Source organism: Macrosteles quadrilineatus, unplaced genomic scaffold (genome assembly GCF_028750875.1).
Source record: "Macrosteles quadrilineatus isolate MER2022 unplaced genomic scaffold, UCM_ALF_1.0 Scaffold_6__1_contigs__length_79288215, whole genome shotgun sequence".
Taxonomy (NCBI): Eukaryota; Metazoa; Arthropoda; class Insecta; order Hemiptera; family Cicadellidae; genus Macrosteles; species Macrosteles quadrilineatus.
In genome coordinates this window covers 48768924-48783624 of record NW_026542599.1, presented here as the reverse complement: position 1 = coordinate 48783624, position 14701 = coordinate 48768924, and the positions used below count along the sequence as shown (strand labels likewise).

The 14701-nt window shown below is 35.3% G+C and overlaps 1 protein-coding gene across 1 annotated transcript; it reads right to left on the bottom strand.

The window, feature by feature from the left end:
• Nucleotides 1-912: 912 nt before the first annotated feature.
• On the bottom strand, nt 913-14701 carry LOC128997512 (uncharacterized). The gene is made up of 3 exons (XM_054423151.1): nt 14433-14701; nt 5820-6010; nt 913-4826 (listed from the first exon to the last, which is right to left on the bottom strand). Exons 1-3 carry the CDS (start codon nt 14699-14701, stop codon nt 913-915), a joined length of 4374 nt encoding a protein of 1457 aa, XP_054279126.1.

Genomic DNA, 14701 nt, shown 5'->3' with positions numbered 1-14701 from the left:
TAAAGGACCAGATATACTTGATTATCAGTGGTATTTTAGTAAATTACTTTAGATAAAGAACTTGACTTATGATACAAACTTTTGAATCGCGGTTTGATACACTATTTAATATTTAATAACTCATATTCGCCTTGAAATACACAATCTGTTCTGGTGTGTATATCTAAAACGAAATACAATTAGTGGGGGGTAAACTTCGATATGGTGGACTGTATAAAAAATGAGGGATGTGAGATATATTATGTTAAGATCAGTTTTAGAGACACACTGTGAGCACAAAATAATAAACTTTTAAATAGGAAGAAATGTGATTTGGTACCTTCCTTTTTACTGAAGTGATGTCTAGTAGACCGTTGACGTTGACGCACTTGATGTTTGCTGGCCAGCTTTCGCGTACGCGACCGGTAGTTGCACCAAGAACAGTTTGAATACAGTTTTTAACTATTCAGTTCACTTTTTTGTTAGGTGTGTCACAAATAAATACATAAGATAAACATACGATAATATATAAGTTCAATTTATATGCCACAAATAGAGTAGGGGAATATTATAATGAAAAACTAGGGAAAATGGCGAGAACATGATGCCGGGTTGAAGAGTACATGGGGAATGGGGTAAATTGCCAGACATCACGTGACAGGGCAAGGGTCAGAACAAAATATGAATGAAGTCTGGATTCACCTAGTTGCGTAGATGCTTGAATACGGAACATGCCGCCCGCCTTGAACCATACATGGTTCAACAGAGATTCATAAATTGATTCATTGACTCATAAATGGGCACAAGTAATACAATGTAGATATATATACACAATAGATAATGATGACACACCTAATTATAAGATATGATATATATGATAATTATAAATATAAATAAACATGAAATAGGACATTAAATAGAAATATTTTGTGATTAGGGGAGCGGGTACACCTTGGTAGCAGGGCGACAGAAGATTCCTCTCGAAGTCTTGATGGAGACAACTCGAACGATGCCATCTGCTCCAGGTGATGTCTTCACAATGCGACCAAGAGGCCAGAGAAGTGGTGGTGTTTTTGGGTCATGGATAATGACTAAATCGCCTACTTCAAGATTCTTGTTTGGCTTTATCCACTTTTTCCTTTGTTGAAGCTGGTGCAAATACTCTTGGTGCCACCTTCTCCAGAAGCGTTGATGTAGAGCCTGAACTGTTTGCCAATGCTTTAGTCGATTGTCAGGAATATCGGATACATTTACTTCAGGTACTGCAACAAGAGATGTCCCGATGAGGAAATGACCTGGGGTGAGTGCTGTGATGTCAGATGGATCTGCTGATAGAGCTGTTAGTGGACGAGAGTTCAATACTGCTTCCACCTGCGTGACAAGAGTTATCAGCTCCATTAGTGTTAGAATTTGATCTCCAATTACTCTCTTGAGATGGTACTTTGAGCTCTTTATGGCACTCTCCCAAAGGCCTCCTTGGTGAGGCGCGGCTGGTGGTTGGAAATGAAAATTAATTGAATGATCGAGGGCGAAGTTAGTGAGAGCATCTTGAGTATTCCTTTCATCAATGAAATTCTGGAAGGTCTTATTCAGTTGCTTGGAGGCACCGACATAGTTTGTTCCACAATCAGAGTATAGGTGAGCACAAAGTCCACGACGAGAAACAAATCTTTTAAGAGCAGCAATGAATGAGTCCACTGAGAGATCAGTTACAACTTCCAAGTGCACCGCTTTTGTGGTAAAGCAAACAAATAGGCAGAGGTATGACTTAAGCTTTTGAGAATTCCTAGTGGTGTGTACTTTCACTTCAAAGTGACCGCTATAATCCATGCCAGTATGATAGAATGGTCTTACAGGCCGTAGTCGAGTTTCGGGTAAGTCTCCCATAAGTGGAGGTTGATTTGTAGGTTTCAACTTAAAACATCTTTGACATTTAAAGATTACAGATCTGATTACACTACGAGCAGATAATATCCATACTTCTTGAGTGAGGATCGATTGCAGCAACTGAGGGCCTGCGTGTAAATATTTGAGATGATAGTGCATGACCAACAGTTTTACAACATTATGAGATTTAGGTAACAGGATTGGGTATTTGGCATCTTGAGTAAGGTTCGAATGTTTCAACCTACCGCCTACTCTTACCAAACCGTTATCGTCAATGTAAGGTGATAACCGAGCCAGTCTTAAGCTGCACTGAGTGCCCTTTTTCAGAGCTGTGATGTCATCCTTGAAAGATGAAATTTGAATGAGTTTGAAGAGATTCATTTTAGCAGAAGAGATCTCTTTATAACTAAGTTGTCCAGCTAGTCGGGCGTTCCCACGAAGATAATGGATGAATCGTAGAACATAAGCAGTGACATTTACAAGTTTTCTAAAGCATGAGAATTTTTCAAGTAAATCAAATCTGTCATTTTCTAACTTTTCAACGTTAACTAGGACATTCAAGGGATTTGGTTTGACTTCAAGAGTGTCTTGATCAGTGATTAAACTGAATTCGGGCTTTGGCCAAAGATCTGATGACAAGTATAACCATTCAGGTCCCTTCCACCACAATTGGTGGCTTAAGAGTTGAGATGGGGAGAGTCCTCGGGTTGCACAATCTGCTGGGTTGTCTAGGGACTTGACGTAATGCCATGATTCAGGAGAGATTAATTCTTGTAGTTCTGAGACACGGTTGGCCACATAGACTTTTAAGCGATAGGGGTGAGTGCGTATCCATGTAAGAACAATGGTAGAGTCACACCAAGCATACATCGAGTCAATCTTAATGTGGGACGAAAGAAGATTTGAACAGTATTGCAGGAGCTTTCCAAGTAGGTGAGCACCGCACAGTTCGAGACGAGGCAGAGATACTCTTTTTAGTGGGGCGACTTTAGATTTGGCCATTATCAGATTAATTTTAACATCATTCGATAAGTTGATCACACGGAGGTAGACTACTGCAGCATATCCTTTCTCCGAAGCATCGCTGAAACCATGAAGTTCTGCAAGCTTATGAGTTGAGGTAAAGATGTAACGTGGGATCCTTAGGTTTTGGATCACGGGTAGTTCTTCTAAAAAGGAAATCCATTTTGTTCTTATCTCATATTGAATTGGATCATCCCATTTTAGACCTGTGGTCCAAAGATATTGAATGAGTGTTTTAGCCCAAAATATTACAGGTGTGAGAAATCCTGGGAGATCATAGAGTTTAGCGATTGTTGAGAGAATCATTCTCTTGGTTAGCAAGTGGCCTACTTCAACATTCTTTACTTTGTATGAGAGCATGTCTGTCTCTGGGGTCCATCTTAAACCCAATACACTGTAGAAGGCCTCACTACCATCAGTCAACTCCACTGGTGATTCTTTGTGTTCGACTGGAATCTGATCCAAGAGTTGGGGTGCATTACTGATCCACTTACGGAGTTCAAAACCGCCTTTAGACAGCAATGTTTTCAGTTCATTTTGAGCTGACATAGCTTTATCAAGATCTTCAGCTCCAGCTATAATATCATCATAGAAGATAGACTTGGTCAAGATATCAGAAGCTTGTGGGTATGGTTGACCTTCGTCCAAAACTAGCTGGTGCAAGGTTTTGATTGCAATAAAAGGGGAACAATTAAGCCCATATGTAACTGTATTAAGTTTGTACGTTTGGAGTGGATCATCTGGACTAGCACGCCAGTATATCATTTGATAACTTTTGTCCTTATCAGAAACCAAGATCTGACGATACATTTGACGTATGTCACAGGTGAATACAATTTTATGACATCTAAAATACAATAAAACATCACTGATATCATTTTGAAGTTTGGGACCAGGCATGAGAATGTCGTTCAATGATATGCCATTAGTAGTTTTAGCGCTGCCGTCAAAAACAACACGTATTTTTGAATTCGGGGGATTCTCCTTGAAGACACCGTGGTGAGGCAAATAATAGTATTCAGAGGTGGGAGGTTCTTTACAAATAGTCATATGACCTGATTCAATGTAGTCATCCATAAATTCAGAATAGAGCCTTTGTAACTCGGGTTGATTAGAGAATTTCCTTTCCATCGAGCTAAGTCTCAATTGTGCTTTGGTACAAGATTCACCAAGAGGGGAATGATTTGGTTTCTTGGGCAGCTCGATTATGTAACGACCTGAGTCATCACGTCTATGGGTGTTTTCAAAATGTTGTAAACAGAGGGTATCTTCCTCAGTCTGAGCCTTGATCCGTATTGGGGGTTCTTCTAGTGTCCAGAATTTTTGAAGTGAATTATGAAGATCCAAATCATGAGTTGTCAAGAGTGAGATGGGAAATGTGTTTGATGAGTTTCCTGCTACAGAGGCTACAGGAGCGAGGCCCATCACAACAAAACCAAAAATGGTTCCAAGAGCTTGAGGTAAATTTTGTCCTAATCTATGCTGTTCGCCTGTGAGGGTTAGGGCAAATAAGTCTGCACCGATAAGTAAATCTATCTCTCCAGGCTGATCGAAACAGGGATCGGCTAGGATAAAATGTTTCAAAGATTCCTTAACCTGGTGTGAAACTGGTATCTGAGGCAGGGGTGATGTGATACTACTCAAAACCATACAAGGATGGTTTTTAGCCAAAGGATTTCCATTGATCGCAGACATGTTGACATGTACGATACCTCTAGAATTAATAACTGCACCAGAGATTCCTTTTATTTCATCATGGAGTCGAGTACGTGGGGCGTTGATGAGTTGAATAGCTTTCTCTGATATAAGGGTAAGTTGGGCAGCGGAGTCGAGCACAGCACGGAGTACAGTATGTTGACCATGTTGTGAAGAGACATGAACTAAACATGTACCAAGAAGGATTGTAGTTTTAGTTGGATTGAGTTGACTAGACAATCCTACAAAAGCGTTAACGTTTGTAGAAGCAGTAGGATTAATAGTTGTTGTATTCTTTGAAGATGAATTAGGTGTGTAGGTCTTATTTTGAGGAGACAGCTTAGTTTGATAGCTTGACTGTGACTGAAGTGAACTACGTGTGGGCTCATGCAATAGAGTATGGTGATGTTTGGAGCAAATCTGACACACTTTACTTGAGGGGCAGTTGATTGTGTTATGAAGATAACCGAGGCAGTTTGTACAAATCCTATTCTTGCGAATAAACTCAGATCTTTCACTCACACTTCTAGCTAGGAAAGCTTGACACTTGTATATGTTGTGATCTGCAGCTTGACAAAATCTACAAGAGTTGGTTGTGGCGACAAGAGCAGTTTTTGTATGGTTGGTGAAATGTGGCTTACTTTCACGTGTAAACTTACTAGGCCTAGTTATGTTTGTAGGACACTTTTGGCCAGTGGAATACTTTGAGGTAGATGGTGAATTGAGACAAATACTAGCACCTTCTAAACGTTTGAATTCCATTTCAAGAAAGGTCATTAAATCATTAACAAGAGGGATCTCATTGTTTAAGGCGCGAGAGTCTTCAAAAGATTTTCTAATATCAGCTGGGATCTTCTTTAAAAGTGTTAAGACTAACAGGGTGTTTTCAGTTGTAATGTCATGATTTAAGTTTTTCAAGGCTTGAGTATTTTCCTTATATACAGTGAGAAATGATTGTAAGCTCTTAAGCGAACCACTAGTAATGGGCGATAAATCCAGAATTTTTGTAACAAGCTGAGTGACAATACGTCTCTTGTTTTCATAGCGATCCTTGAGAAGTCGAAGGGCTACCACATAGTTTTCAGGAGTAATATTAAGACTCTTAACCAAGTCTAAGGGCTCACCACTCAGGGCACTAAGCAAATACTGAAACTTATTCACTGGGGAGACAGAATTATTCGCATTGACAGAGGCTTCAAAAATATTATAGAAACTAACCCACTCTTCATAGTTACCACTAAATTTAGGCAACTCAAATTTAGGCAGGCGCAGAGAAGCTGGAGGTGGAGTAGGTGTTACAACAGGTTCAACTGGCAAAAGAACTTTAATGTCACTTATAAGGGCTACATACAAGTCAGAAAGTTCATCATGCATTGAAAATGATTCCTCCTCATCACAATCAGAAGCAGGGTCATCAGTCACAACTCTATTAAATAAAGTTTTAAAGTCAGTAAATAGATCTCTGACCTCCTCATTATAATTGTGTAAACGCTGTATATTAGCAGGAGTCAATTCTTGACCTTCAGTTCGAGGAAGTTGGTTTGACAAATATTTATTTATTTTCTGAAACCTGTTTTTAACAAGTTTTGCTTTTCTTTGTAGGGTAGTGAATCTCATCATGAACAAACAAATTAAATAACACACAACAAGAATAGATGAGTTTTCATAAAATAGCCCAAAATCTTAAATTAATAATGATCTCATAAATCTAGGCCTACTGAAGTGCATAAATCAATTTGCAATTCAACTTCAATAGTAAAGTAAAGTCAATTATCAATTTGTTATTATCACCAATAATCTCTGTTGACAATAATATTTACAATAATGAATAAAGAGAGCATAGCAATAACAATAATTACCAGTTTTCTCCAGTTCAGGACCCTTTTCAATTAGTATTTGATTAAATAAATAATGTCTTCATTTTTCAACAACATAAACAAACTTGCAGGTTATGTTGATATGTTTCAATTCAATATCGGGTTATATTTAAACAAACAGCTGATGTAGATAAACAGAGTTTTGATGAGTTGAGTTTTCAGTTTAATAGCAGACAGGTGATTGGTTCGTCCTCAGTTCCACCGTTTCACTAATCTTGCAGGTTATTGGTTGCCATGTAGCGCAGAGCGATCTGTTGGCGAAGTTGAGAACTACCAACTACCAAGGTGTATCGCAAAGGACAGAACGTTGTTGCAAAATGGCGGACAATGGGATAGAATATTTCAGGGAAATAACTACTAACTTTGCAGTTTTATTTTTACACCCAAATAATAAGGCTGAATTGATTGTGAGACCTTATTATTTAAAAGGATTTTATGGATGAGATGTGAATAAATATTCAATCCTGAAAAATGTTCTAAGCTTGATTTATTTCAAGACAAACTAGGTAGGCCTAACTTGACGTGATTTAGGTGGCAGTGACAAAATTGAACATGAAAATAATTGTCTGGTATGAAACAGGAATGGACATTAAAATTGTTCGTAATAATGTTTCACAAGACAAAATATTACCAGTTAGGGATGTGACACTGATCATAAACATTCATTTGAGAAATAAATTATTGTACTGTATCAATTATATTTTAATTGGCAAATGTAATCCGGGTCGACAGGACCAGCGAATGGGGGGTAAACTTCGATATGGTGGACTGTATAAAAAATGAGGGATGTGAGATATATTATGTTAAGATCAGTTTTAGAGACACACTGTGAGCACAAAATAATAAACTTTTAAATAGGAAGAAATGTGATTTGGTACCTTCCTTTTTACTGAAGTGATGTCTAGTAGACCGTTGACGTTGACGCACTTGATGTTTGCTGGCCAGCTTTCGCGTACGCGACCGGTAGTTGCACCAAGAACAGTTTGAATACAGTTTTTAACTATTCAGTTCACTTTTTTGTTAGGTGTGTCACAAATAAATACATAAGATAAACATACGATAATATATAAGTTCAATTTATATGCCACAAATAGAGTAGGGGAATATTATAATGAAAAACTAGGGAAAATGGCGAGAACATGATGCCGGGTTGAAGAGTACATGGGGAATGGGGTAAATTGCCAGACATCACGTGACAGGGCAAGGGTCAGAACAAAATATGAATGAAGTCTGGATTCACCTAGTTGCGTAGATGCTTGAATACGGAACAATTAGTATACAGGGTGTCCCGTAACTCTCTGGACACTTGTATATAGCGTTATTCCTTAGGTCAAGACAAACACATTTCACCATAGGAACATGGGTCTGTGGTGTCTAGTTTACCGACTGTCGGTATTTATGTGTTTTTTACAAAAAAACTAATAACTCCTAAACGGTTTGAGATACAGCTTTGATATTTTGCAAAAGTGTTAATCTTATTAAGACCTATTATCGTTAGAAATTATACTAAAAAATCATTAACCGTTTCAAAATGGCGGCCATTTAAAATATTTGATGCCAAATTTCACGAAAACCGTTAACTTTACAAAAAAATTGCAAGAGACAAAAAAGTTTGTAAATTTTATGTAGTTTTCAATGATACCTGATTTGTTAAGATTGGATAAATAATAACAGAGAAACGTGTTGTTTTCTAAATGTATGACCACTTTTCTCCATTTAAACAATGCTAATACTCCTTTTACGTTGTTTAGCATTGTTTAAATGGAGAAAAGTGGTCATGCGTTTAGAAAAGAAGACATTTCTCTGTTATTATTTATCCAATCTTAACAAATCAGGTATCATTGAAAACTACATAAAATTTACAAACTTTTTTGTGTCTTGCAATTGTTTTGTAAAGTTAACGGTTTTCGTGAAATTTGGCATCAAATATTTTAAATGGCCGCCATTTTGAAACGGTTAATGGTTTTTTATTATAATTTCTAACGTTAATAGGTCTTAATAAGATTAACATTTTGTGTTGTTTTCTAAATGTATGACCACTTTTCTCCATTTAAACAATGCTAATACTCCTTTTACGTTGTTTAGCATTGTTTAAATGGAGAAAAGTGGTCATGCGTTTAGAAAAGAAGACATTTCTCTGTTATTATTTATCCAATCTTAACAAATCAGGTATCATTGAAAACTAAATAAAATTTACAAACTTTTTTGTGTCTTGCAATTGTTTTGTAAAGTTAACGGTTTTCGTGAAATTTGGCATCAAATATTTTAAATGGCCGCCATTTTGAAACGGTTAATGGTTTTTTAGTATAATTTCTAACGTTAATAGGTCTTAATAAGATTAACATTTTGCAAAATATCAAAGCTGTATCTCAAACCGTTTAGGAGTTATTAGTTTTTTTGTAAAAAACACATAAATACTGACAGTCGGTAAACTAGACACCACAGACCCATGTTCCTATGGTGAAATGTGTTTGTCTTGACCTAAGGAATAGCGCTGTATACAAGTGTCCAGAGAGTTACGGGACACCCTGTATATTGTTATATAATAACGAGAGGAATTTCCAAGGTTTATTAATTGACATTTGGCAAAGGTTCTATACATTTTCGGGAGACAAAGACTAAGAGGATTTTGTTCATCTTGTAAATGTAGCACACATTAGACCAACCAAATGTAAATTTAATTTATTACAGAATAATATTTGTATAAGTTATTGCTAAGACCCCTTTAATTAAATATGAGAGACCAATCATTCAAGAAAATATTTTAAAAAATCAAACAGTAAATAATAATACAATATGATAATGAGATGAAGGTTCACGATAAAGTCTGCAACCTCAGAGCACAAAGGTGTTCAACCTAATTTACCATTAAATTGGCTCTTTAACTTTAACGATGGCCTGAAAGTGACAAATTGTTATGAACTTCCGATAAAGACTGTTCAGTAAATTCCTATGAGTAAAGTCTATTCCCGTTCGCTATTCTGTTACTAAATAAAGAATCAGTGGTGTTAAATTTATTTTAAGAAAATGGCAAAGATAAAGAATTGATTAGTAATTTAAATTACACACACAAAGTGTCCCGGAAGTAAATAGAAACACATTTGGAATAGGTTTTATGGGTCTATGTAAAGTGAAAATCAAGAAAAGCTTTTTTCAAAAATACCAAAGAAATCCCCGATTTTGTTTTTTTGTAATTTAAATGTATATATTTATAAATATCAAATATATATATTAATGAATTTATGAAACATGGTACACAATATGAAGTAGCAATAATATATTTGCGATAAAATAATCGTTTGCAAATATTTATTTGTTTTAAAATGAAGCCTAATTAAAATTTCATATCATAAATTGCTAAAACTATCGAACTTATGGAGAATGCAAGAATACTTTTATTTAGATAGAACCTAATAGGTAGAACTTAAAATTACCTATCAAACGTCACCATGCTAAAAAATATCTAATGAAAATAGCTGAAATATTATGATTTTTAATTGTAAGATAAGGCAAAATAAAAGGTAGTTAGGGTGCGCCTAGCCTCTCCTCATTTTCCAAGTAAAAATCGTGATATTTAATCCACTAATAAAAAGTTTTATCTTTTGGTTGCTGCTCCCACGAATGACTCCAGTCCTAGCCAGGGTTGGTAATACCCAAGAACAATGTCGGGGTTAAAAGTAGAAACTGTTTTCCTTTCCTTTTTTCCTTCCACTGGAGAGTCGTCATAGTTTTCTTTAGTTACATTCAATTAGATACCTACAAAAAACCATCACAATAACTTTACATCCAAACTTTTTGTAATTACTGAAATTACCAATTACTTACCGAAGAACTGCCGTTTTGATTACATTCTAGTTGTTTTATTCCTAGTTGTTAGTGCTTACAGGTTAGTTTAGGAGTATCATTACATTATCCTTTGGTTCAAAGTCTTAATGGAACATGTTTACTTATAATTCTTAGAAATGCTTTGTTCATTGCAAAAAATATTTTGATTTATGTGTTGGTTTCTATAGATACGGTAATAAATTATATGTTTTATTAGGTCAATAAACGCACGTTTCTTTGGTGATAAACCACTTTCAATCTACTACCTCAAGAAGGATATACCCGGCAGCCTGAATTTCAATTCAAGATGGCGATTATATGGATTGAAATATAGTTCGGGATTGAAACGCCTCTATTGTACAAGCTCTCAACATTCTAAAAATAATTCGATTTCAATGATTGTGTGCTTTTTGTGCTCTTAACATATCAGAGCTTGCAGTGGTTGGGGGAAAATTAATTTTAATTTTTAATATTAATTAATTAAGTGTTTTTCAACATGCAAATTTAATAAACACTTTAATGATGCATAAGGTTTTTTTCGGACCATGTTAACGCGGTAACCAGCCGGTGGATTGAACCATCTTAACCAATTTTCTCTAATTTAAAATTCAGTGTTAATCGTAGTTTGGAGGTAATGAATATAGGCCTACCTTACATGAAAAATAATAATAATGATTTTTACCTTACGTTTGTATTCAATCCTGAATCATTAAAATAAAACCTGGTACTTACGTATTAAACGGAGGCCACATTTTGTCAGCGCGCTGCGGCGGTTATGTTAGGTTGCGTTATCGTAAATATTATGTGTGTAGGACTTTCCTCGCTTCGTTATGAATCGAACGATACCAGACGAGTTATACTTTCTATTATGATAACCCAACCTAACATAACCGCCGCAGCGCGCTGACAAAATGTGGCCTCCGTTTAATACGTAAGTACCTAAAACCTTAATATCTTAAAACCCTTATTTTATTAAGTTTCAACTACATCAATATGAGGTCAACGGGTTAACCTATTACTCAGTACGTAATGGAAGTTTTAAATTATTTTATGCTCTAAAAACTGCTTAATTAATTATAAGTTTTTTTCTTTAAGCCTTTTCTATTTTTTGTGAATTTTCTTCTTTTTTAGACTGTGATTTTGCACGTCGTGATGGTATGTAGTTTTTTTGTAAATGTTTTGCAATTTTTTTTTGTAGAACCGACGCAGACCTTGTAGCAAGGTTATGCTAAAAGCACGTGTTTCTCATAAAGATTATATATACAGAGAGTAACGGAGTGGCATAGTAACGTAGTTTTTTTTTTTTTTGTAGGGAGAGGAGGGAAAATGCTTTTACGCACACAGGTAGCCAGCCTGTAGTGTGAGACTCCTGAAATTATTAGACTACTCACAAAAAAAAACCCTCTACTCTGTTGGACACAGACCTGGTAATGTAGAGTAAAGAGGAGGGAAAATATATGGACAAGTTCATTAATTTAAATCTCACTAATCATGAAGGGCTGGTCCCGGTTTAAGCCAATCATAATGATTCCACTTTCATCGTCAAATTGGCGACCACGTTCGATTGTTAGGCGAGCACTAACCCACTCAGGTATCGAGCTTTATAAGAAGAAGAAATAATAATTGTCATGTTTTACGTTTCCACACACATAAGTAAATTCATGCGAAATATCTGTTTAGGTAAAGAATAATGGCTCTTAAAGATTTACTAATACCGATCCTGTAATACCGATACCTATACGATACTAATACCGATCCAATAATACCGTACCGATCTAAATCTTTTCCCTATAGAGCAGACCTCATTTCGCCCACTGTAAACCTCTCCCAACGTCAACAGTTGACTCTGCTTCAACATAAATTTGTTTTGTCCACGATATCTACATTGTTCTCACTGCTACAATAAAAGATAAATTGAATTTAGTCTTTGGATTGTTGTGCATTTTCCGAGAAATCAATCTACGCTCTCACGTCTCTTTAGTAGCTAAATTGCAAGATAAAATTAGTTTTTTGATGATTTTGTTTTGGTTGTCATGAATTGATTTTGTTTACACGTGAGTACAGTAAGTAAAAGACAGATGACAAATGCAGTTATTGTGAGATAATTAATTTGATTAGGAAAGTTGATGAGTTCCAACTATGGAGAGTTTGGTTCTGATGCAAAATAAAAACTCTCAAACATACGATTGTACCTACAATTACAGGAATGTTAGAGAAAAACATTTTCACGGCGTATGAATTTAAAAATTTATAAATCTAGGGATGATTATTTTTATCGTAGATCATCTTAAATGTCATTTGCTCACGTAAATTCAAGTTAAATTATTTGTTGTTGATACAGATTCAATGCAACAATTACAGAATCATAAATAAAATAAAGTTATACATAACATGTTTTGAGTTAATATCCTTATCACAGTGTAATCAATAATATTGTTACCTAACATTAACCAGCATGGCGCAGCTAATTAATTACACCACATGTAACTTGCTTAACCCAACAGTTGGTCTCTAAAAGGTAAAGCAGTAATGGAATTCCAGCAATATTTACATGTTTTTAAAATTAAAAGTACAAAGGTGTAACAGTGGACAGCTATAACAAACAATGTTGTAAAATATGAACTAATTAAGTCCTTTGTGGCGTGTTAAGCCTCATGCAAATGTAAAACATAATGTATTTAGTTACTTATTTAGACGCTGTGGTCAGTTTGGTTAGAATTCTATATTAAGTACTATGTAATATTCCGTTATCTTTGGTTTGGTTAACTTTTAAGCTAATACATTTAGCAGTAACAAATGGTACAACTGATTATTAAGATGAAAATATTTTTCGGCGGTTGTATTTTAATTTGATTAGTTTTGAATGTTTGTTCAGTGCTGCAAGTTAACTTGTTTATGGTTTTGTATTTTTAAATCAAATTTAGAACATAGCTTATTAAATTTCAGTTCGAGTTTTCAATGTGGTGTTTGTACCACATAAGTTGTAGCAGATTTTTACAGAGTATCAAGAATTAAATATTAAAGTTGGAAGAACAAAAACTAACATAAGATATATATTTTTTTCATTTTTGTTTGTGAATTTTTACAACCTCCTTGGATAGAGAGAATATAATTCAATATTTGCTTTTAGTTCATCTAATTGAATACCAAACACTAAAAGTAAAAAATCATAATTATTTTTAATTTACACACATAGGCCTATTTATCCAAAGTAAAATGAAAAAAAGAGCATTATAAGGTCAATCAGTTTAGAAAAGAAGCTCACATAAAAGGGCTATTTCAGTTTATAAACGTAAAGTTAAAAAAATGTAGTTTTGAACAAAAAAATAGGAATATAAAAATGGTTTATTTTACCTTTTTGCGTCGAACGATCCGTGTGTAGTTAGTACAACTACAGCTGTTTCATACCACTAGGGTACATCATCAGGTTGTTGGCAGAACGTTAGATAAAACAGCATTCATTCATAGATGAACTTGTCGAAATAAATATGTCTATATACACATAATACACGAAAAACATTTAAAAAACACGAATTTACGAACTTGGCCAAGTAACGAACACACGAGACAGGCGCCGATGGATGTTGCGTCATGACTGCTGTCGTGTGTCCAAGCATCAGCTGTTACCCCTCCCCCCCAACTCCTTTATCAGGACCAGTTTTGTTTTGGTTTAAATGAATGGCAGTATTGTAGATGATATTAGATCTGAATGAAATTTGTTCGTTCAATATATGGTCAGGGTGTTCTTTGGATGCCTTGTATATTTCGAACTCCTCTATTGTGTCCATGTATCTACCTTTAGTACATAAATGCATAATTTCTAGATTACTATGTATGTCCGTGTAGTTGTGGTTTGCGTTAATTATGTGGTTGGCGAATGCTGATTTCGAGTTCTTTTTGGGTAGGTGTTCTTTAAACCTAGTAGCGAAAGAGCGAGCAGTTTGGCCGATGTAAAAGCTCGGGCAATCGTTACATGTCATTTTGTAAATACCTGTGCTGTTTACTTTATCAGAATGTGTTTTATTTTTTTCTTTAAGCATAGTAGATAATTTGTTAGATGTTTTGTATGCAACGTGTACATCGTTCTTTGCCATTTCTTTTCTCAAGGTGTTATTGAGTACTACTCCAAATTCAGCACATACATACTTTTTGTTTCTGGGTTCTAGAATCTCTTTTGTTTTATTTTTCTGTTTTCTGATAAGTTTATCAATGAGAGAGCTTTCATATCCATTGGCAACGGCAATGTGCTTCAAAATGTTTATTTCATTGTTGTAGTTTTCTGTGGTAAGGGGTATGGATAATAGTCTGTGAACGAAACTATTGTAAGCAGCTGTCTTGTGGTTGAAAGGATGGTGTGATGACGAATGGATGGTCTGGTCAGTTGTTGTTGGTTTTCTGTAGATTTTGAATTCCAT